At 45.9% G+C, this 23,219-nt stretch overlaps 1 protein-coding gene across 4 annotated transcripts in view; it reads right to left on the bottom strand.

Annotated features, from left to right (window-relative positions):
* The window catches only part of SLC8A3 (solute carrier family 8 member A3), a 145,336-nt gene that overhangs the window by 33,015 nt on the left and 89,102 nt on the right, over nt 1-23,219 (bottom strand). For 2 of the 4 annotated variants that reach the window (XM_009689876.2, XM_068946142.1), the window contains exon 3: nt 6,663-6,769. In XM_009689876.2, the coding sequence (XP_009688171.1) occupies nt 6,663-6,769 (107 nt within the window). Of the gene's footprint in view, nt 1-5,131; nt 5,236-6,662; nt 6,770-23,219 lie in introns of all 4 variants that reach the window. The other 2 variants (XM_009689878.2, XM_009689879.2) reach the window with 1 other exon arrangement.

Raw genomic sequence — 23,219 nt, 5'->3', positions numbered from 1 at the left:
CAGGGAAAGCAGAGTAAATTTTGCTCCTGTAATCCAGGACCACATTCAAAGTGTGAAAGCTGATGTCTGAAGACAGCAAAAACAGCCTGGATTTCTCTGAAATCCTGCAGGGCTGAGAGCAACAAAAACCTAGGTGTGAGTTGTGAGCTAAGTGATACCAGAGCTGCCACAAGAGTGACAGTCAACCCAGAAGACAGCATCTTGTATTAAAGGAAAAGTCTTGTTTTCCCTTAGGGAACACTTTAAAAAGGTGTTGAATAAAGGATGGTCAGAAAGGTGGCTCAGTGCACTGGGAGGTTTTGAAGCCCAGCACTGCTCCGTAGACAGGGATTTGTTTTATGTCACTGCACATATGGAGGAAAGATGAGACAAGAAGGATCCAGAGGTTAATTTCTTAGAAACGAAGAAGACAAAAAAATCAGGAAACTTGGGAGCCAGTCAGCAGGATGGAGAAAAGCAGCACTCACCTCACTGTCTTGACAAACAAAGAACGTGGTTTTCTCTTTGGCTTCTTTTTACTTTTTCACTTCCACTTAATTAGCTTGAAGTAAGCGCCATCTTTGCTAGCACTCTTTGCATCCAGTATGCCACTACTGAGTCAATATCAGTTTTGTCACAGAATGGGCTGGCAGGACACCCATCTCAGGTCTATTCTAATCTCTCTGAATTATCTGAGGCCATCAGTAAGGAGAGCTGGTAAAGTAAAACTACTTGATGTGATTTGTTCAGATGATCAAACAACTTTGAAAAAGTCCTTCACAGAACCCAATGGGTGAAAAAGAATAAATAGGCTGCAAGATGAAGCTTGGCATTGTATAAGTTACATTTATGTAAGGGAGAAAGAGCAACAAATAGGCAGAAGTGGTCAGCTCCTCACATAACAAAGGATAGACAGCCGAGTGCTCCAAGGCTCAAAGCAGGTGTGGCACTGATACAAACGGGGTGAGCAGTAAGGCAGCAACATCTGTGGATGATGCAAAAATTTTCAGTCAAAAGGCTGTATGAGCTGTTTATACAGCATATGTGTAAAAGGAATAGCCGTATTTATACTGAAGAGGCTGTTATGTGTTGTGCAGGCCTTGTGCAGCCTGCAGCAAGGAATTTGCTTTTGGACCACCACAGGTACCTTCCTGAGTGGAGATGCTGGTAGATGCCAAACAGAAAGAGCAACAGGATGAATCTCCTGCAGAAGTTCTCTCACAGAGACCTTTCTATAAATACACAGTCCCAAGCATGCCTCACACAACTACGCAGCCCAATATTGGCTACTATCGCAACCAACAGACCAGGCCATTTCCATCTATGCTACAGCTCTGGCCAGGGCCAAGCAGACGTTCCCTTGACTGGTGGTGACTGCTTTGTATTGGCATAGGCATGGGACAACCAAGCCAATACCTTAAATCAACTATACGGTACTGCACCCTGCCCACCCATCCTTGCCCTAGATGGTATCCTCTTCAGTTACATGTCTGTCAGAAACCACTAAAGCCGCAGTCAGCAGCAGCATAGGTCCCCTCTGAAATAGCACAAGGGATTTTTAAGAACACAGAGATCTAGACCAAGACCTGAATCCAAAAGAAACTGCCCATTATTGCCCCAGGATGGTTTGAAAAGCACACATCTACTCGTATGATCACTGGCTCACCCTTGCTGTCAGCTCTGCCTTCCTTTAGAAAGAAGGGACACCACATTAAGCCATGGGCACAGTTCATCAGTGCTCCCAACTTTTATCCTTAAGAGGAACTAGCAGCTATGCTCTGCAAAGTAAAGTCCCGGGGCAACGGCAGACCCCTGGCATGAAGCTATGACCGTGCAAGCACGACTGAGATGGACTGGCTGTCTCTGCATTACCCTGACAGGTGATTACTTCAAAATATGACTTGCTAGTCAGCTGAGGCGAGCAACATACTCTTGCTCTCAAAGGGGCAGGAGGAAATATTTCGAAGACAATACGAAGAACAGCCTGAAAACGTCAAATACTCTTACAGCACCCTAGGCACAAACTCAATAGAGAGCTAAGTGGGGAGCAACAACAACATGAGGAAACACAGTCAAGAGAATCACATCCTTTGTGGTGCTAGTAACAAATGTGTGGGCAGCTGAAACCCGGAGAGACTCCCTCATCAAAAGCAACCTGGCCTGAACCTCCCAAGAGAGCCAAGAGTTTTGCTTTGCCCTAGCCTTGTGAGTCGCGTGGAGGCCCATTCATCACCGTGATAATAAAAACAAGAGAACTCATTGCTAAGGATTTTAGTGGCTGTGGGTTTTGTTGTTGTTGTTTGTTTGTTTTTTCCCAATTCTGTGGCTGTTGGTGCAATGGCAGAATCCATGCAGTGCTGCCATGAGCCTATTTGCACAGAGGTGGCTGGTCTGACCTCAGCCCCAGTAGGGCTGTATTGGCTGTACACGTTACACACATTTTGGAATGACACAGTGCTTGTAGGAACATGCGTCTGCTCCGGCATTGGCGCCAACAGGAGCATCTATGTGTGCTTCCTGTTACACGGGTGTGCATGACACTGCCTGTACAGCAGTGTGGGTGTGCACTGCCTCCATGAGTGCACGAGAGCTGATGCACGCCCTGGGCCTCCTCCTTTCTGCCGGGATCCATGTGCTTTCATGTGTGCCTGTGTCAAGGGCAACCCTGTAAAGCTGCTGGCTACAGCATCTGCTGTCTATCGATCCTGTAGCGCTTTCTCTGGAAGCATCATGTAGCTCCTTGTTCTCCATCCCCAGCACAAAAGAAGCTCCTGGGTGATGCCGTGGCAGGCACGCACTACAGAGCAGGGATCTTTCCAGAAGCCCTACGATTAATGTAGTGACTGTTGCCACCTTTTGCCAGGAATATTTACAAATACATTTTTTAACTCCCTCTTAGGCTTTTAAAAGCGCTTGCTCTGACTTTTCTCTAATGAGGCTAACAAAGGCTTTGCATCTTCCCCTCTTCAGGATTTTTTTATCATGTTTCACTTGCTATTGGTAAGCACAGTCTGACGAAGAGTTTCCCCTTACTTCTGGTGGAGGACGGGGTTGATCTCCAGGCTTTTTCCCAAAGACCATTTAGTCTGACTTGGATCTCCTCTTTGTCGTTACAAATCAGGCAATCCCATTGACTCCAATTTATGTTGGTGTTAATGAGACAAGTCCAATACCCACTGCAAACTGGTCTTATAGTGCAAATAACAATGAGGACAGGGCAATCATACAGACCATCTTAACTGGCTATCTGGATTTGTTCAAATAAGTGTTTTTGTTCAGTCAGATGCAACTGGCACAAATAGGAAAATGGAATGCAGAACGTAACAAAAAACAACCCAGTCCTGGCTCTGGTTTAAAACACATATTTTAAAAAGGATCCAGGGCTCTCAGAGACCACACAACCAAGCAGAAACTTCAGTGTGATGCTATAGACTGCTGAGAGTATAAGCAGGGGAGTGAGTCACAAGCAGGTGATTTTCCTTCTGTATTTGGCACTGGTGAGTTGGAGGTGGGAGCCCTGTGGACAGAAAAGTGCAGAGAAGACACCCCAGGGTGATTCAAGAGCTGAAGAAAATACGTTGCAGTCAGAAGACTGAAAGACCATAATCATCTCTTTAATCTCCCCAAAAGCAAATTGAATGTAATATGAATATAGTATGTAGGTACCTAGACAGGTGAAAGCATCAGACACCATGCAGTTCTTTATCCTAACAGAGAAAAGTATGAGAAGAATCAGTGGCTATAAGCTAAAGCCAGACAACTTCCTTCTAGAAGCCATGCCCATGATGTTACCCTGGAGGGCAATTAACTGCTGGAAAGGACCCTCATGGGATATGGCAGACTGGTCACTTCTTCCAGTCAAGAGTCAACACCTTACTAGAAGTCAGACTTTGGTGAAACTCAAGCGCCTGTGCTCAACACACAGTGAACCCTAATGTCCCTCATTGCTTACAGGTCGCAGAAGAGGGTCTAATGGCTTTAAACGACAAATTCATTTTCCATTTAAACTTAACAAATCCATGGGTGCAATATGACATTGTCATGCTAATGCAAGCTGTGTCTATCCCGAATGTCCTGGAGAGATGTGCATGGGAGTTAGGACGTGCTAGAGGATATTGCTGTGCACTTGAGATAAGAGACAGAAGACATTTCAACAAGGGAAAGCTGTGTGATACCCAGGCAACTGCCAGATGTTCTCACCACCTGCAGGAGTACATGAGAGTGAAAATAAGCCCTTGGGCACCTACATCTGTCTTTACTCCATATTAGACACCCAAAAGGTGGCATTCCTTTTTGTTAAACGCTTCTGTTTAAATACTGTCCCTCTTCGGCCATCCCAAAGCTGGTGAAACCAATGGCAAGACTCAGCAACTGAGAAAGAGGATGCAGCAAGGATAAAGCTATGTGTAGGCAAGGCAACACTAAATGCCAGGGGCTCTTCCAAATATGATCATGATCTGCTAAGGGATCCTCAGCTTCCCTTTATCCAGTCCTAGATTAGGACATTAACAGCGCTCCATACTCTCTGGATGAAAGGCTATGATTATTTACAACATATTAATGTTTTTTTTAGATGAAAGATATTAAGAACCATTTTTAAAAATATAAGCAAAACAATTTAGCTCACATCTTCCCTCTTTTCCTATGGGCTTTTCATCGCACCTCATAGGGACCCAATAGCCCCAATACAATGCCACTGGCAGGCAACGACAGAGGGAAGGACAGCAGGGTGTACAGGATGAGCTTAAGAGGCAGCCATGCATTATGCCCTTTCCTTGTCTACCACATTCCCTAAGGTCCTGGCAAAGGAGGAGGAGAGGGGACAACAGCAAAGATATGCTTAGAAAGAAAACAAACCAAAACAAAGGAACTCAATCAAAATAGTACAGCCTCTAAGGCTCAAGCATTGCACAAAAGGAGGATCAGAAGTAAGCTAGGCTCTAAAAGGCAGAGATGACACCGAAACCAGGTGAGAGCAAGAACACAGGAGGGCAGAGAATAAAAGTCGATCTGCCTACAGGAGGAGGAGAAAAGGAGGGAGGGGAAAGAGGAGAAAAAGGGTCATATTTTTGGAGTTGGGGGTTGGAGACTTGATTCTGGTGTTTGGTTCTTTTTTTTCTTTTTCTATTTGTTTTCATAAAGGAGCTCACACCTGATATTCCTCGTTCCATCCATTTCGGTTCACCAAGGGCAATGAAGAAATTCTCCTGCCTTTCGTATTCCTCCTCATCTACTATTTTAACCCTTACGGTCTTCCTGTAGGGACAACAAGAGAGACAACCGTGTACAGCGGGTGGACCAGTTGGAGGAGACGCAGCAGCAGCACCACACGCTTCTCACATGCAGCCCATTCCCCGCTGCCTGGGGCGGTGTGCCGTTGGTCTGCTCGTTTGACATGGAGCATCGGTCGCAGCTGGTCTTTGGGGAGCGGGAGGGTGTTAGGGGGAGATGAGGCTGGCGAGAGGGGTGAAGAAGGGGATGGGGAGGAGGGGGAAGGAGGTTTGGACCTTGCTGATGGTTAGTGGGAGGCGACTTCTGCAGCACATTTTTTTCAGTGTCACATGGTAATAGAAAGGGTACTGGCTGACCAGAAAACCACCAGGAACCACCCTGGGGTACCCAGTGCATTTTAGCTGAAAGGTCAATTGCTTCTGCTACCCTTACAATTAGTAATAAATCTGTAGGGACTCTGCGCTTGGAGACTAAGAAGAAGAGAGAGAGATGCGTACTCACAGACATGCTCCCCAGTGGGGGTGAGTCAGGTCTTTGCAGTCAGGCTCCAGCTCTGTTAGCTTCAAAGGATGCTGATATTTCTAATTTCCATTTTTAAAATGGCATATCTTATTGCTTCTGCTCTTTGATACTGTCTGCCTTCTCTCCCTGACCTGAATGTTCCCTGACCGAGAGATTCAGCTTTCCATGAGAGCAGACAGCTTTGCTGAGAGCTCACCGAAGACAGAACAGTACTAAAATACCTCAGAGATGTGAATGCAAATACCCTTGACACGGGAGCAGGGCTGTCTCCTTTTCCCTGCTGCCAGGTTTCCAGGCTATGTCTAGCACCCCTGCAATGCATGAAGATACTGTGAGCCCTCAAACAAAGCAAAAGCGGAGTGTCAGCTCTCTTTCCTGCCCTGATCAGTCACTCCCAAAACACTCAGTAGCAACGGGACTGGAGGGTTCACAGCCTTTACCCAGCCCTTCTGAGAATTTACTAGGGGCTCTTTCTCTTGCTAGGCCTTGATTCCTGTGTTTTGCTAATGTAGGACTATCAGGACACCCCATTAGAGTAGGGCAGGGGGATGATTTCCTAAGATGCTGGATGTGTTTCTAGCAAGCGTCTTCCCACTGATGCTACAAGACTTGCTTGAGCAGGCTCAGTCCTTCAATGGGAATGGTGGAAGGTCCCTCTTTGAGCCATTGCAAAAATATTTACGACTAGGACTGTACTATCCTTCTCTCTCTCCTTCCCTTGTCCCCTTTCCCAGGCCCCCCCAAACACAGTTCCCACTCCACTCATGCTCCATAGGTACCATGTGACACAGGTGTGTGCGCGCAGCAGTGTTTAGGATAGAGCAGTTGGAAACAAAAAGAAATCAGAGGAAAAGGAGAAGAGGAGGAAGGGCAAGAAAGAGAAGAGGAAAGAAGAATGTTAACGTTAGTCTGCAGGGCCAGTACTACACCTTTCTGTAAACTCATATCCACCATGCGTGGGCTCATCAGCTCAATGAAGAAATTCTTGTTTTTTTCATACTCCTCATCATCAATTACCTTGATGTGAATTGTTTTGCTGTGAATGGAAAAATAATAAGTGTCATAAAGGGAAGAAGAGAGCAGAGAAGCAGAAGTGGAGGAAGGCAAGTAATTGCATGGGAACATTAGACAGTCAAAGTTTTCTCACTCACTGAATAAGCTCATCATGGCCCTTGAGAAAGGCTAAAGCCCACTACTGCAAGTGACATTGGCCTATCTTCTGTTTAACCAGAAGGCCTGAAGACAGGATACACTGTGCAAAACATAGTTGAACGCAAATAGCTCTGGTCCCCTCGCAAACTGGCAAGGGGCTGAAGAATTGCAATACAGATGAGCACAACTGCTCACAGCACAGTGTTCATGCAACAAAATCTGACTGGCACACAGAGAAGCATGCTCTGTACACACATACATAAAAACACACGCACAAGTACACACCACACAGGCACCATGCTGTTACCCTCATGTTGGGAACATCAGTCTTTCAGAGAGACACTAAGTGACCACATGGGAAGATATTGCAACCTTTACCTCTGAGCTCCTCATGTTAAGGTGGGCCATAGGTGAGGCTAGTCAATCAGCTGTCTAAGGGAAAACCTGCCTCTGCAGCTGACTGAGTAGTGCTGCTTGCTAGACTAGCTGGGCAGAAAATCCTATGTCTCTTCTTAGGCAAATTTCTTATGAGTTCCAGGAGCATTTTGTGGGAAAAGAATGAAAGAGCTTGCCATGACATGGTTTCTTTCACAGCAAATAAAATGTCTTAAACAGAGATCACAGTTCTTTGGCTCTCACTCCTACACACATGCACACACAAACACAACAATCTAAACAACTTGATGGCTTTGCCAATTATGCTGTCTCCCTTTCAGCTAGGGTTGCACTGATTGTCTCAGGCTGAAAATTATACCTGCACTTTGCTTGCTTTCTCATCAGTTGAAAGGCTTGATAAAATCACATCTCTCACTCATGACAGAATGGATTGGTGTTTTCACTCTGGGATGATCGCACACCCTCTTAACTGTAAAGTTGTCTGCATATGCACCGATGATCACATATACTTATATGCACGTACGTTCTGAATGGGCATGCATTTGTTATCTTGGGGCTCCCAGACTTCCAGTAAGCCATGATCCCAAACTGGAATTGCATTTTTTTTAGTGAAAAAATGCACAGAAAAAATCCACAGAACGTGCATTTCCATTACCCCCAAGCAACTGCTCCTGAGAATCAGGCCAGCTGCCCATCTCACCAGGGAACAACTTCCCCGTCCAACAGCTTGGTACCCACCCACATACATCTCCCCCACGACCCTTCTGCAATGACCGCAGCAAGTTCCCTGCCCATCCTCAACATTTGGATCAGTCCCTGGTGCATTTTGTATCTATAATTTGTCTTGACTGTGTATAGAAATGAGGAGAAAAGCAGGACTGGAGATCACAGAGCCTGAGTAAAACAGTCCCAGGCTTCAAACTACTGTACGTGTCTCAGTTTCCCTGTAAGTGAGCTGTTGTGTTAACGTGCTCATAGGGTTTTCAGGAAGATGTGGATCTTTATGACTGTCAAATACAATGAAACCTACTGCTAGGAAGTACTGTAGACCTAAGAAACAGCATTACACTATTCTACCTTTTGCCTTGTTGGGAAAAGGACTGATGCACTACAACGGTGGTGTACATCAACAAACACACCTAGTGCTAAAGCAAGCGGGATTTGGACATCTTTCTCATACCTGCTGTTGTTTGGGAACTTGAGCTCCTCCTTTCACCAGGATGATGAGAATGATTTCCTTTGCTCCCACGAGAAGCTGACCTAGTCCAGGCTGTCTGTGGAGGTACTGCTTAGCGCTCTTTCAGTATGGGGCTGGAGTTGCTAAGCACTCTGCCGAATTCAAGGAGAGCTGAGCACTGACTACAAACTACAAGTTTAGTCTCAAAACTCAGTCAGCGTCCCTCACCAGTAATTTTTCACCGATCACCCCAGAAATCCTCAGCTCATACGTCAGTGACCTTGTTATAAATAAAAAACTGTACATGGCCTTACTGTTTTGAGTATCAGGCACTAAATGATACCTAGTATCTTTGATCCCGTAGCACTTCAGAGAGTAAGCACTCCAGTCTCGAATCCTGGGGATGCTGTGACCTCAGCTCCCGCCAGCATAGGTGGTGGTGTTATTGGAGACCCAGCTGCGTCTGAGAGCAGAAAGGGCAGATCTCAGGCTGTCACCCCTTGGAGCCAGGCCTGGATGAATGCAGTAGCACTGACCTACGCTTAGTAGCTAACACTTAAACAACTGCTCCACTTAAGAGCAGCTAAGGAAAAGAGCACTTGCAAATTGTATAATACCTGAGGAAGGTTTTCTGACCCTACAAAAATCATTTCATGACATGAAATAGGAGAGTTGATTAATTTTCATTGCTGCAGTTTGCATGCCTACTGGTACCAGTAACGACCACAAAATTATCCAGTTCTCCTACCGTTTGACTCCTGAGACATCACTGGTTCTCCGCTCCGGCTGTGTAAATCCCGCTCCCTGTGCTGGCTCTTGCTCTCACCAGGTCCCAGCCCTGTCTGTCAACGATGGCACAGGGGACTGGGGAAGAGTTTTAACAACCTTTGCTATATCCTTCAGTGTTAGGAATTCGCAGGAAAAATCATCTCATGTTCTTCTCAGCTAAATTATCTTTATTTTTGCCAGCGCTTGTTCTACAAACAACCTGTACTAATGACTAATGCTAGCAAGCCTCCTTTTCCTTCTCCAGACCTTTTCAATCTCTACTAATCCAGCCTGAAAGTTTTTAAACAATGTGTCTCTGGTGTAAAGGTTGGTGCCCTGCAGAGGCTCCATCACAATGATTTCATTGTATTTTCTTTGGAGAGATTGACTGAATTTCTCTTTTGAACCAGATGTTGTCTGGGTCACTAGTATTTTGCAGAGGTTTTTCAATTTGCTGAATTAAATCTACATCTGATTCATAACTCTAATCTCTTTCTTGCTCTTACTACAAAATAGAAGGTGGGATTTTTGGAAGTAGCCAGTGCTTCCTAAACTCCCGTTGCTCTTGAAAATTCCATTCACAAATAGCACTGCTTACGTTTTTCAATGATTTGCAACTGCTGCTCTTTTTATATTTTTACTTTTCATGACTTGAATTTGCTAATTTTTCCCTCAGCCTTTCTTCGGAGGGAAAATATGTGGAGAGAGAAACAAAGAAGAAATCAGTGTTTCACTTTAAAAAGCAGAAAAAGAACACTTTTTTTTTTCTTTTTCTAAAGGGGGTCTTCAGTGTGAACAGCCCCACATTACTCAGTATCTGCAACAAAACTTGTCTGCAAAGGATGCAGATGCTGTTTCCTGGAGGCCGGTTTAGGTATTGTGACAAAGCCGTTCTACTGCTTTAGGTGATAGGTATAATGAATGCACATTATTTGGAGTTTGGCTTTTTACAGCAGCTCCCATTTCCGTGAGTAGTGTATGTGCATACTGAAGTGGAGATGAAATACTCATTTAATGAGAAAGTGTGCACGGAAGATGATCGCCATGGCTGTGTGTGTGGAAAGCCTGATTTCACACAATCCACTCAACTGCACAATGAATTCTCAAGGCTGTGGACTCAGGGAAGTAATGACTCACTGCGTGCACATTTTGTTAAGTGCAGAGTGGTCTACACAGCCTACTAAGTAGTTCCACAGGGGTGTGATTTCCTTATAGTCGTCTTTTTTTAATTTAAAAAAAAAGTCGAGAAAGAAAACCCAGGGGATTTCCATAGAGAAGATGCACTTTAAAATGTTGACATTACAAAAGGAAGGCCCCTGAGGTCAGGAAACAGTGTAGTTTCCTAAGACCACTGGGAAACCTTTACTCTGCCCGCCGGTTTGCCAGAGGCTGCAGTCCCTGGGCTCTGCCTCTCCTCCCCAGGTGACACTGGGTCACCTCTTTTCTCCTCCCTTTGGGGTGGTGCCACCTCACACTTGGGGCTAAACAGATCCACATGCTAATTCTTCAATACTGCTGACACTGAAGAGGGAGGAAAATTCTTTTCTCATTTGCTGGCAGACTAAAAATAGTATACCAGTGAAGGTATTTTGAAACCTGTCCGAACATAGCAGCAGAAGTAAAATAATGCAAAAATTGGAATTTCTGATTCCAGGTGTGTTTTTTTTCCCACCAAACCTTCTTCAAAATATGCCTGCGTACAATATGCATGTCTGTGTGTGTGTGTGTGTGTGTGTGTGTGTGTGTGTGTGTGTGTGTGTGTGTGTGTATGAATACATATACATATACTCACATACTGCCTTCTGCAACTGGGTGTGTCCATATACATGCTATTCACACCAATCTGAGCACGAGTAGGGGCTACAAACAAGTAAAAAAGGTTCCCTGTCTGAATGGCTATTGTTTCAGCACTCTTGGCAACTGGCCCACTGACTCTTAAGCACAAAAGGCAGAAAGTGAACAGAAGTTATTCCAGAGCGAACAGAGTTTTCTGCAAACTTTTGAGCCCTCTGCTTGCTATATGGCCGTATCTTAGATATTACTTGTTTTCAGAGGGCACAGAAAGATGGAGCCATGTATTAATACTCAGAAATAAATCAAGTAATGTGGCACTGCCTCCAGTACCCCCAAAGCTTTTTTTCTTTGGGCTCACATGCATTCCTCTTTGCTCTCTGCTGATCTCTGCCTGGTATCACCGCCCCAGGCTGCCGGCCCTCCAGGCCCTGTCCCTTGCCCTAACTCTCTGCTCCACGGGAGTGATAGGACAACACCTCGCACACACTCAGTCCGGCTGTGCAACGGGCTTTACCTCGCTGGCCCACCACAGGCCTGATAAACCCACCATACGAGCATTGTCTCTTCTAAACAAAAAAATCAAGCCTACCTCTCTAATGAGCTCACTTTTTCCGCTGGTATCTACAAGGGGAAAGTCCAACTGCAAGACTCTGTCCATGCCTGAAAAGTCCGCTTTCAGCACCAGAGCTCAATTAACTGTTTCTGACACATGCATGCACAGAGGATCACATAGACCTGGATCCTGGTTGTATGTGCGTGGATAATACACTTTTCCCTGCGCTACCTACATCTGGATCCAAGTCACTCTGCAGTGAAACAAAAACTTGTCATCCTGCTCACAGAAACGCAGCAAAGTTTAACACTGATGCAAAGGTGAGGGCCACTCAGTGGCTCAAAAGGAACCACGGAGTGAGTTAGTGTCCCCAGGACAAAACTGACCCAAAGACAGCACCTCGTGGGACTCCTCAGGGGCTGAGCCAGGCCATGGGGCCACAAACAACACATCCTCGCCCCAGCTGAACCTTTGCAGGTGAAATTGGGGGTGAGAGACACAATACTTGAGGGGATTATCCAAATGCTCACTGGGTCGTGCTTGCTCTCTAGATGCAGGAGCAGGATCTGCAGAACAGAAAATCTCATTTGTACAGCGCGTGCTCTACGTTGTGGTGGGCAGCTGGCATAGAAAAGCCTGAGATTTGAGCAATATTGCCTTGATTAGGACTTTGGCTGAGGACTGAGCTTGCCTCAAGGAGAGGGAAATTAAATTTTGCTGGAAAAAGAAGTAACTTGTGGCTATACTTGGGAAAGCTGAGGGAAACAAGAGAAATAAATTTTCAGATGTTCTCTTCTCTCTAAAGAGAAATAGATTTTCCAAGTTTTGCCCCAGTACGAAAGTCTAACCCGAAGGCAGAAACACTGCCTTCAGGACAGCTGGTAAAAACCTCTGTACAAGCCTAACTAACAGAGTAAATCCTCTGAATTCCTAGATCCACTCAGCTCTACTGCAGATTGGATTGTTATGGTACACTCAAGCCTCACATTGTTCTCAAAAAAGGTCATTGAATTTGGTGACAAATCTAGTAAATTGATGTTTCCCCCTTATTATAAGCTGTAGTGAGAAAAGGAACTTTTACCTGGCTCTTAAACAAAAGATGAAGGGCAAAGTTGATATTGGAAGGAAAACCTCTCTTTTCAAGACTCTTGCAACACACGTCCTCCTGAACACGGCATCGGGACACTTCCTTGTGCCAAGCCCTTTGTGAGACCACTTAGCACCTCCAAAGGGACCAGCTGATCCAAGTGAGGGCGGATGCACCCACAGCCTCTCCCCGCAAGTCAGCGAATCTCAGTTTAGGGCTCACCCTCCATCACGGCAAAGGGAACACCAAGTGGGTGCTGCTCGGCATTTCAAGAGAGCAAAGCATTAGGTTGATTAATGGAGGAAGGGTAGAGTGTAGTCAACACGCTGACATTAACACCAACCACATGCACAGGGTCAGCTAATGCCATGGGGTGGCAGACCCATGTGCCTGTTTGCCCTCCATGGGAGAGAACACCATGGGCTGTGGGGACCAGGACCCTACAAATTAAAATACCTAGGACCAAACCCAAGCAGAGGACACAGAGACTCCATAATATACACAGATCAGGCCAAAGTCACCTTTGCCAGCTAACCTTCATACATCAAAGCTGAATGTGGCTTGTGCAGACAAAGGCAGAGTCCACACCTTACATCCCTTACCCAACCTGTTTTAGGCCCAAAAGAGGATGAGCTGCACCAGGACAGTGCCATACCTGATCTACGTAGCTTTGCTGAGAGCCTGCGCTCATTTTCACAGCACTGTAGACTACATGGCTTCAGGGATGGCCTTGAGGTGCGGGCTGTGTGATAGAGACCCTCTGGCTACTCAGGCACCCTGGCACCATGACCAGTTGGCCAGCGCAGCCTGGATGGCTCCAGCCAAGCTTGCAGTTTCTGCCTGGGATCACTCCAGTCCCAGCAGGTTTCCAAACCTTACTATGCAAGGAAAAAAGGAGCAAGGTGGAAGCGAAAGAAGGAACAGAAAAGTTTCCAGTGACACCATGAGGTGGGTGACTGCTCACAGAGCAAGTGCTGCATAGCGTGGAATATTTAACCTTTTGTTATTATTTTGCAGCAGCAGGAAGAAAGCACCCCGCCCTGTTCCAGGACTGCCCAGTAGCCTGCAAGGAATGGGGCGCCAGGCTCAACTTGCTTCCTTGTGGGGAAGTGCCCTTATCTCAGCTGGCTCGCTGCTTTGGCCACTGTCACTGTAGAAAGGTCAGTGCTGATGAAGGGTGTTTCGGTGCCCATCAGGCCAGCGAGGCAGTTCTTCCCAGCTTGGCGTAGCTGGCCCAGCGTTGCCTGTTCCCAGGCTCTGCAACTTCTGTAACTGCTGAGAGCATTTCACTCCTCTCTAGCGCTACTAAAGCAACTGTAACTACAGCTGCATCCTAAGCTGTAGTAAATCGTCTTGAGGCCAAAACACAGATTGCTCCCTTGCAAGACTGCTCTTGTATCTCACCTGCAGCCACACTGATAGCTACCTTATAGAAATGCCTGGGGAGCAGAGGAGATGGATGAGGAGAAGGACTGGAGCATTACACCACTCTGGGAAGACATCACGTTAATGTGAGAGATGTGACAGGAGGATACCGAGAGGCAGAGAGCAAGTGCAAGCAGGAGGCTCGGGAACATTTTGCTGCAAGAACATTGTGACAGTTTCCTGAAATTAATCGAGGCAGACGCTGGCATGAGAGGGGCTTGCACACAACAGGCCTGACAGGAACATTCCCCCAATGGGAAGCAAGAGATCTGAAGCGCACCTTGCTCAGCCGGGCAGCTTTCATTCCCCAACAGCTGATGCCTCTGCACTCCATCCTTCCTTGTTCTCTGACAGCTTCCTCACGGCCAAGACATACCTCAGACAGTTTGAAAGCTGAGAACAACACAGGCCACCCAAAACCCTGTCCTGGCAATCAACTGCCACTGGGAGCTGGAAAGGAGAAGTCGGTCTGTAAACAAAACCAAACCCAAAAGCTCCACAACCAGTACCAACTCACAGCTTAATACAATCTCAACATGTACATGGGTTGATTTGTGGAAACAGCTCTGAATTCAGGCCTCAGTGGCCTTTTCAACAGGCTGAACAATGCTTTTAACTTGGAAAAGCATGGGTAGTTTATCCTTCTCCATGTGTGTCTGGGAGTCAGACTGGGCCTGGCAGGGATAATTGCCAGAAGTACTGAAACATAGATTTTCCCAGCCTGACAGGGAGCCTCCTCAGTCTTCTATGAGATCTGTTTGTGTGAGATTCTCTACTCAGATCAGTTAAGCTGACCTATTTGCACATTTTCCAGAAGCTCCAGGTGAGTTCCCAACCCTCTGCTGCCAGGCAGTTTGCACAGACATGAGAGGAGAAACAGGCCTTGCAATAGCAAAGGCATACAGCTGCGGCATCTTCTGAGACGGCTAGTAAATAACTCTTAGAGGGCTGCTGGGGTTTATTCCCGCTCTGGAGGCAGTCTTACCATGTTAGACAAAGAAACCTATCTCTAGAAAAAAACAAAGAGCAAACCGTTCAACTTCTGATCCAAAATCATAGGGGACCCACTGTGGCTACAGCTGTACCTCTGCTTTTAATTGGGAAGGACAAGGTTAACTGAAGGGCTGTGATACAGCAGAGCAATACGAGATTTGTTGTTCCCAGGGATTACATGTGCATACAGAAGTCAGGATACGTGCTCTCTCCTGTTTTCCCTGGGTCATTGCACACTGTCACCAATAGCCCTCAGATGGTGCCAGTCCAGACTCTCCTTTAGACACATACTTTAAAATAATCACTGTTTTTAAAAGTTAAGGATGAGAAAGCTCCTCTGGGGAACAACATTAATAAGGAGATTTCCCTGAGTAAGCACTAGAAGATGAAATGAATAGACATTGATCTTCTCCTAAAGGACTTCACGCACATGACGTTGCTAAATTCCCTGTCTGGGAAGTACAGAGGATAATCCATAAAATCATTTTATTTGACAACACGTCCATTTCCAACACATAAGGCAACAACTGAATGGTTATTTGATTAATGTGCTAGAAAACATCGAGCATCTCTCTGTGTGGAGACTCTCATTTGCAGGAATTATTGCAGCGGAGGTTAAGAGGATGTGTCTACGTGACTTTGGAATGTAAAATAAGGCTCAGCTCTAAAAACAGCGTAAGTCAGGAAATGTCATATAGAGTATACCATTGAAACAGGCAGGGTTGTGCAAGGGCAGGATTTACAGTCCCTGGTGGGATGCTGTTAGCCAGGATGGAAAGCAGCCAGGACAGCAAGGTAAACATCCCTGGGACAGTGAGAAGTACCAGGAGATCTTTAGTGACTCATTAATGGGAATCATTAGTGCACACACATCAGGTCAAGCCATAGCATTCTCAATGCATGTCAATATACCTAAATCCTCATCTGATTTGCTGTGGGTACAGGCCCTGAAGCATGAATTTCAAAATGTGTGGTGCCACTCTTGCTCTTCCCTAGAGCCCGGCATGTGACTGCTGGCATTGGGCTGAGTTTTCAAGAAGGAAATATATGGATAGGACCTATTCTTTCTGCCAGATGATCTCATTAAGAAGTCATGTTGCAGCAGTGCTGATCATATAAGACGACAAAATTTGAGGCAAAGCAGAGGGGATTAAATAAGGCTGTGTACAGTGGCTGTCTTTGTCTGGACCATTGGGAAGCAGATATTTAACAGAGCAATGCAACATTGCTGACAGACAAGGTGCCCTCATGTGAGGCATGTAGTCATATGGAGTAGCACATCAAGTAATGAAGGCCGGGACAAGAAGAGCCATTTTGAAGCAAAGGGTTATGCTGGCATATAGCAAAAATTGAGGGCAAATGTTTGAGGAGGAAAAGCATTAAATCCCAAAGCAGATTCCCAAAGCTTGCCAAGGAGATGATGAGTGATCTTCATTTCAATGGGGAATTATGGTAATTTAAGGACCCATCCAGAGTCAGACCAGGATAGACAGGAATATACATTGGGCTTCAGATCATGCCCATGAAAGATTTTTGGCTCCCATGGGGACTGCAGAGGGGGAAACAGGTTTTGAAGCACGCTGCTGCAGTCACCGGTGATAGTCACAGTTTGTTCTAACAGCCAGGTCAGAATTTAAGGTGTCTCCAAGGTCAGAGCAGACCTTGATACCAGTTACCTAAGCAGATGCCAGCAGGATAGACAAACTGTCAAGATAGAGTTTCAGGCAGATCGTGGATGTACAAGTCGCTGATGTATGTGTTACAAAAGAACTGGTGCTAGCACAGAAGCTGGAGACAAGCCACTGCAGGCTGATTTCCAGGAATTGGCTGTGTCATTCATTAGGACCTTGGAAGAACAGCTGGGTAAGGGACGTCCTACTCTGTACAACAAGCACAGGGGGAACGGCCTGGACAGTTTCACTACCAGACCAGTCTAAGATAAAGTGTCACAGACAGAAGTCCAATAACAAATGGGATTTAAAAAAAAATATTTTAACTTCAGGATGGTCTATGGGATAACTAGATGATTATTATAATAGGGTTGTCTGTGGTGCTAATTGTAAGACCTTTGCTTTGTAAGACCTCTGTATTTCTCCAGGCAAGCCTGAGGCCATACAAGCAATCACTTGATACTTTTGTGCTTCAGTTTCTATATCTACACAGTGGCTGTGATCCTTATTTCTCTCACAGGGGCCTGTGTTGGGGATGGTCATTACTTGTAAAACATTTGAGCTGCCATTTGGAAGATGCTAGAGTCATAAGCAGGGTGAGGGAAGGGAGCAGAGAGAGCTTTGGGTGGTGGTGGAAGTGGGATCAGTATCAACTCACTGTTTCATCTGATTTGGCTCTGATTTGAGGGAAGTATTGCATTTCTCCAGGGATCTCCCCTTCCTTGCTAAAGCTCGTTTATGCCATTGGGGAATCAAAAAGCCTCCAAAAACAGGGCTAGAAGCAACAGCTAGCACTCAGCTATTCCACCTCTGCCTCTGGGCAGAACCAGTCCCAGCAAGCCACTCTTGACAGGCAGTTGCCCAGCTGTTTTTTAAAAACTTTTAATGGTGGAGACTTTTCTGGACAATCTCTACCTGCCCTGGATATTCTTCCCCAATGTTTCATCTCTTTACCCTTAGAAAGTCCTTCCTAATGTCCACCTTGACTCATAACGTAAAAACTTCCTTGGGAAGGGAAGAGGAAGAAACCTTTGGCACTATTCTTCCAGCACAAGTAGCAAAGGTGGCGCCGTATCCCCCGTGATCCCTCCCCAGCACAGGGAGGGAGCAAAGAAGGTGGCACAGAGGCAGCTGGGGGGAGAAATCTTTTCAGATTTCGCAGCTGAGACCTGCACAGGTGACAAAGTCCTGCTGCTCTCCTTCGCCACGCACGCAGCCCAGAGTGCTCCTCTGCCCTCTTCGCCACAAAGTCCAGCCTCTCTCTCTGCCAGAGGATTACAGGGAGGGGAAATACATGCTGACACAAATGCTTACTTTCCCAGCTATGCCCAAAGTAGATGTATCAGCAGATGGAAACCAGGCAGCCTGGTCTGATATCCTGGTTTCCTTCCTTCCTTGTCCTCCTGAGACCATGCAGGACTTTGCCTGGGACCAGCGGGAAGTCAGAGGCTCAGTCTGGCTGGCTGTTGGTTGTGCAGACACTGCTGATACTGCACCATGTCTTGGTAAGGGATAAAGAAGGAAATATTGACACAAAAAAAAGTGATTTCCCTTTGTGTATTCCCCGTGTAATCTGGCCTAATTAGTAAATTGGCTCACATCTCAATTAGAGCTATTGAAAATGTTTTAGTCACTGACACATGATAATTAAAGGGACATAGCCAAGACTAAAGCCATATTTCTTTTTTTTACTTGTATTAGAAAACTTTAAAATGTTACCAGTAAGAGATTTATAGTGATAGCGGGTAAAAAATGAACCCAGATAAAATCTGCCTAAGTGTTACCCTTCCTGCCTCCTGGAATGGGAAAATTAAAGTGGTCACTTTGTGGTTGTGGTCAGCTTCACTTTTCAGTTCATATTTCTTTCCTGCCACAGCAGCACATCCCTCACTCTTCACTGCCATGCAAAGAAACACAAAATACTGTCAAATTCACATGATAGAATTTCATAACTTCTTTGTAAAGGTGCAAATAACTGTACAAGCAATGAGAAATCCGAGCTGCTAAATTACTAGACAGGCAGGTGAGCCCATCAAGCACTGTCATTCCTTGCTAAAAATCCTTAAGTACTTGGTAGGGTACATGTGTCAGCCACAGGAATCAGCACTGGAACTATTAAACAGCAAATGTTACAAACAACTCTGAAGCTGTGGAGGAGCTGAAAAAGGCACCCGAGGAGGCACAACAAAATGCTCTGGGAGCTTCCTTAACAGAGTTAGCCCTGCCAGATAAGCAGATTTCCAGAGCACTCTATTTATACTTTACTTTGTTCAAACATGATACAATTCTCTAATACAGAGGGTTCTTTCTTCAGAAAAGATGCCACGATTTGGTTTAAGAATTTCTGCAAAGGAGGAAAAGGAGGCTGTTTTGTTAAAAGCACTTTCTCTCAGCTGAATCTGTATTGCTGACTGGCTGAGTTGAGATATTTGAATTGGGTTATACGAGCTTAGTAGTCCACCTCCACAGGATTTTTTTTATCTATTCAGATTAATAAAATTATTCTTAACATTAAAGAATTTTAGGCCTGCCTATAATCTTTCTTCAAATTCCTCTCTTAAAAAAATAAATCTAGGCTGATTTGTGTGAACACCTTCTAGACTGTCAGCTCCAAAGACTTAAGTCCTGTGTGCAGAGACACAAATCAGCCCTTGCATGGCCTGCTGCAGGTCAACTTGTTCTTGCTGGCCCATTGAGACTCATTGCTCAAGGGCTGCGTCTGTGACTTACGGAGATATTTGCTGAGGTCTGTACAACAAACGTGTCTGGTAGAAGTAATAACTCAACTTGGCCAGTTGAACTGACATGAAATGTCAGTTCTGGTGAGTGTCAGCCTGGTGTAGGTGCGATGCAGTGCCAGGGGTCTGGGTGTGAGCAGTTCCCTCCTCAATCCATTAAGTTCGTTTCCAGGGACCAGCCTCTCTGAGAAGATTTTTTACCCTTTCCCACAACCACATTGTGATCACACAGAACAGAATTTAAGAAAAAGTATAGGATGGAGAAAGAAGGAAGTAGGAGAATTGATTCCCTATTGAAGGCCTTTAAATTTTTCTGCTGCCAGCTGAGTCTAATGTATCAACAAGAACCTCTGATGTCCAAACCCATCACGGGTGCTGACAGCCAGATGAAGTACTGCAGGTGTTTTTGTTTGCTATGAAGAATGGCTCCAAAACCTGATAGGGTGAAGGCGTGGGAATGCCCCAGGCAGGAAAGGGTAGGCTGAACTACCTCAAAATGCCTTGGGATGCCCTAAGCAAACATAAAGCAAGCATTCGGCTGAAAATGACCCCAGTTCCACCAAATTATTCCTGAATCCCATCTGCAAGACATTCTTTCCTGACTGGTATTAGCAGTCTAGTTCAAGCTGTCACCCCTGGTTTTAGGCTTTTAGCTGAAGGCATGGAGATTTGGAACCTATATTTAGATGTCTTCTCTATTCTTTAGCAACACAGTGTTGCCATGGAGATGCTGGCACAGAGGAGAAGGTGGGGACGAAGGGGGAGACGAAGTTGAGGAATGAGAAGTGCCACGTTCAAAACAACAGTCACCAGCCTAGGAAGTCTTTAAATTCTTTGTAGAACAACAATTGCAGAAACTTGCTATCTGAAATGATCCTTCTGGCACTGTCAGATTGTTACCTGCCATATACTGTTTCGTGCTTTGTCAAGGCAGATTTTGAGAGACTAAACAACCAACCAGCCTTTGGGCACTTCTCTTTTGGGAGGATATTCCCCCACTGACCAGAGCTCACTGCCTGCCTGAAGTGTGCTCTGAGCACAGCTCCCTGCTCCAGCTCATCAGCCCTGTGAGCATTGATAAGTAGCTACATTCTCAGGGCCTCCTCTTTTGGAATAGCTCTGGAGGGCTGCTTGGTACTGCTGTTGGCTGTTGCTCGGCTGAGCTCTACCCTAACCTCTTTAATTTCTTCAAAATACAGATTCTCTGAACTCCCAAAATATTTGCAAAATCCTTTTGCTATGGAGCGCCCAGAAATATAATGCCATGGCTTCAATGGCACGTGATATCCCACTGGAGATATACTACCCACTGCTGCCTGAGTGCCAAAACAAGCCCGCTGTGACCTCCACCCAACTCTCTTAACTCTCCCATGCCCGCCACGATGAATTACAAGCTCATATTGATTCTGTCTCAGCTGTTCAGCTGGGAAAAAGAGGCAAGAAAATTGATTTACCAAAGCTCTGATAGAAGGACAACCCCATGAAACATGCCTCAGTTCAGCTTGAGAACTGAAGACTAGAAAGCAGGAAGAAAGGCCAAAGTCTTGTGAAAGTGCCGCTAGCTATTTCTCAGAAGACTGATGACAGAGTGTGTCAGTCCTAACCAGCCTGGACCAAATTAAGGTGCCTATGGATATGGACTCCAGTTGTTCATATGTACATAAATTTCAATGGGGAAAGAGGAAAGAAAGTGAGTAACTAAAAGATGGCCACAGTGACCTCCTCTATGGTTGTTGATGGTCTTGGCTGGCTCCTGGCATTGCTGAGACAGCTTTGTCGCTGCCAAGACAGAAAGGAAGCACCAGTTAGGGACAGAGTTGGCCCAAGGCTCCCCAGCAGGGTAAGCAGCCTGCATGCTGGTGCTTCAGGGGTGAGCCAGGCAGCAGGTCACTCAGGACAGGAAGGGACGCTGACGGCCACGGAGACTTGAGCTTGCTGCTCCTACTGCCATGGGAGCGAGGCTGTGGTGGGAGCGAAGGTGGCTACCGCCAGGAGAGATTACCTCCCCCCATGACATAGCCACGTCCCCTTTGCTGTAACAGACACAGAAAGCCTTTCTGTGATCAGACATGTAGCTTTGGGCAGAGATCACACATATTGCCCAAAATACTAGTCCCTACTCTCCAGCACAGACAACGTAGGTAGAGGCCAAGGGCTCCTCTTAATGTGGCTGTTCCCAGGACTCCCTGTCCTCGGCTTGCTTTACTTACACCTGAAATTTTGTTTGCCAAGAAGGTCAGAACAGTCACCCCAGTTCGCAGCACTGGAGCCAGCATATCTTAATTCTTCCATGCTTGTCTAGACCTCTTTCCTGGATCCTGCACATAACAGCATCCCCAGAGTTCAGTGCTCCAAGCAAAGCAAATTTTGAATGGCTTTACAGGTCATGAAGATAGACAGGCACCAGGTATGATATGTGACTGACAAAATTTGTGGTTTCGTAAACACAGTTCTTCCATGAAAAAAAATTTTTTTTAATTGTGGCAGTTACAGGTCAGCTCACATCACATACTGCAGGCTGTGAAGAGGCCTGTGGGTGAGGAACAAATAGGTGTCCAGCAGACAGACATGACAACTAGGATTCTTAAATCCTTCACACTTTGCAGCTTGGGAATAGAAACTCGCATGTCCTATCGCAAGGTGCTGGTGCTATAGGAAAACCTCTCTGGACAGCAGCCTAGCAAGTTCCTCTTTTCTCTCTCTCCCCCTGCTTTATTCCCATTCACATGGACACGGTGCTTTCAACCCAGCAGGGCAGCGTTCATCCTAGCCATTTGAGTTGCACTACATTCAATGGAGCAGTAAGGCAGCAATCTGTAGGAAATTAATGAGCTGCAAACAACACTGTTCAGCTGCCAGTCTGAAATGAGTCTCTTCTGCACACTGCAGAAAGAATTATTACATATGAACAAAAGGAACTGGAGCTGGACCAGGGGTGCTTGGGCTCTGGTCACAGGCTTCTTGTGACCAAGATAAGGGACATCACACCAAAACGCCACGGCAACATCAAAGTTACATACCCAACCATTTACACAGAGCCAAAATATTGCATCCTAACTCCTTTCTTTGTCCAAGGCCCTGTGCATTCAACCAGGTTCACTGTTTTCTTACTTCCCTTCTGTAGCACCGGAAACAGGGTGGAAGATACTCAGTTACGCTGTTTTATTTCATTCCTGGGGAATGTTTTCATTCTATTCCTAATAAAAAACACTGAAAAACAAACAGGATCATTTGTTAGCTAGTGTCTCTAGGTCTGCAGGTCCCCAGGAGGAGGCCAGGCCTGCTGGATTTGCAGCCGTGGGTCAGCGCAGTTGGCTGTGGGGGCAACATAGCAAGAGTCTGCGCTTCCAGGATCCAGAAGTAGTGTGGGCTTATGACCTTAAAAAAGCCACCTCATTGTTCATAAACTGAAGAAAAACTAGCTCATCAGAGCCAACTTTGCAGCAAAGATGACTGTTTCAGAAGGATTAAATTTAGCAGCAGGGCACTATTCAAGCCTTGCCTAATTTCACAGATGACCCTGCTTCAATATACAAACTGAAGGATGCCAGGCATCTTCTCTGCTTCACCATAGCTAATCCTCTCATAGGACAACCCCACATCAGTGAGGGAGAATAAGTCCTGCATGCAGGCACGAGCTCTGCAAAAAGTCAGATCAAACAGACCAAAGAAACCACAGCCTGCACAACCCTCACATGCCCAAATAGGTCTCCTTTAATCAGTGCAGTAATCT

The sequence above is a fragment of the Struthio camelus genome, chromosome 5, assembly GCF_040807025.1.
Source record: "Struthio camelus isolate bStrCam1 chromosome 5, bStrCam1.hap1, whole genome shotgun sequence".
Lineage (NCBI taxonomy): Eukaryota > Metazoa > Chordata > Aves > Struthioniformes > Struthionidae > Struthio > Struthio camelus.
The sequence above is the reverse complement of the archived record's forward strand: the minus strand, read 5'-3'. Positions and strand labels throughout refer to the sequence as shown.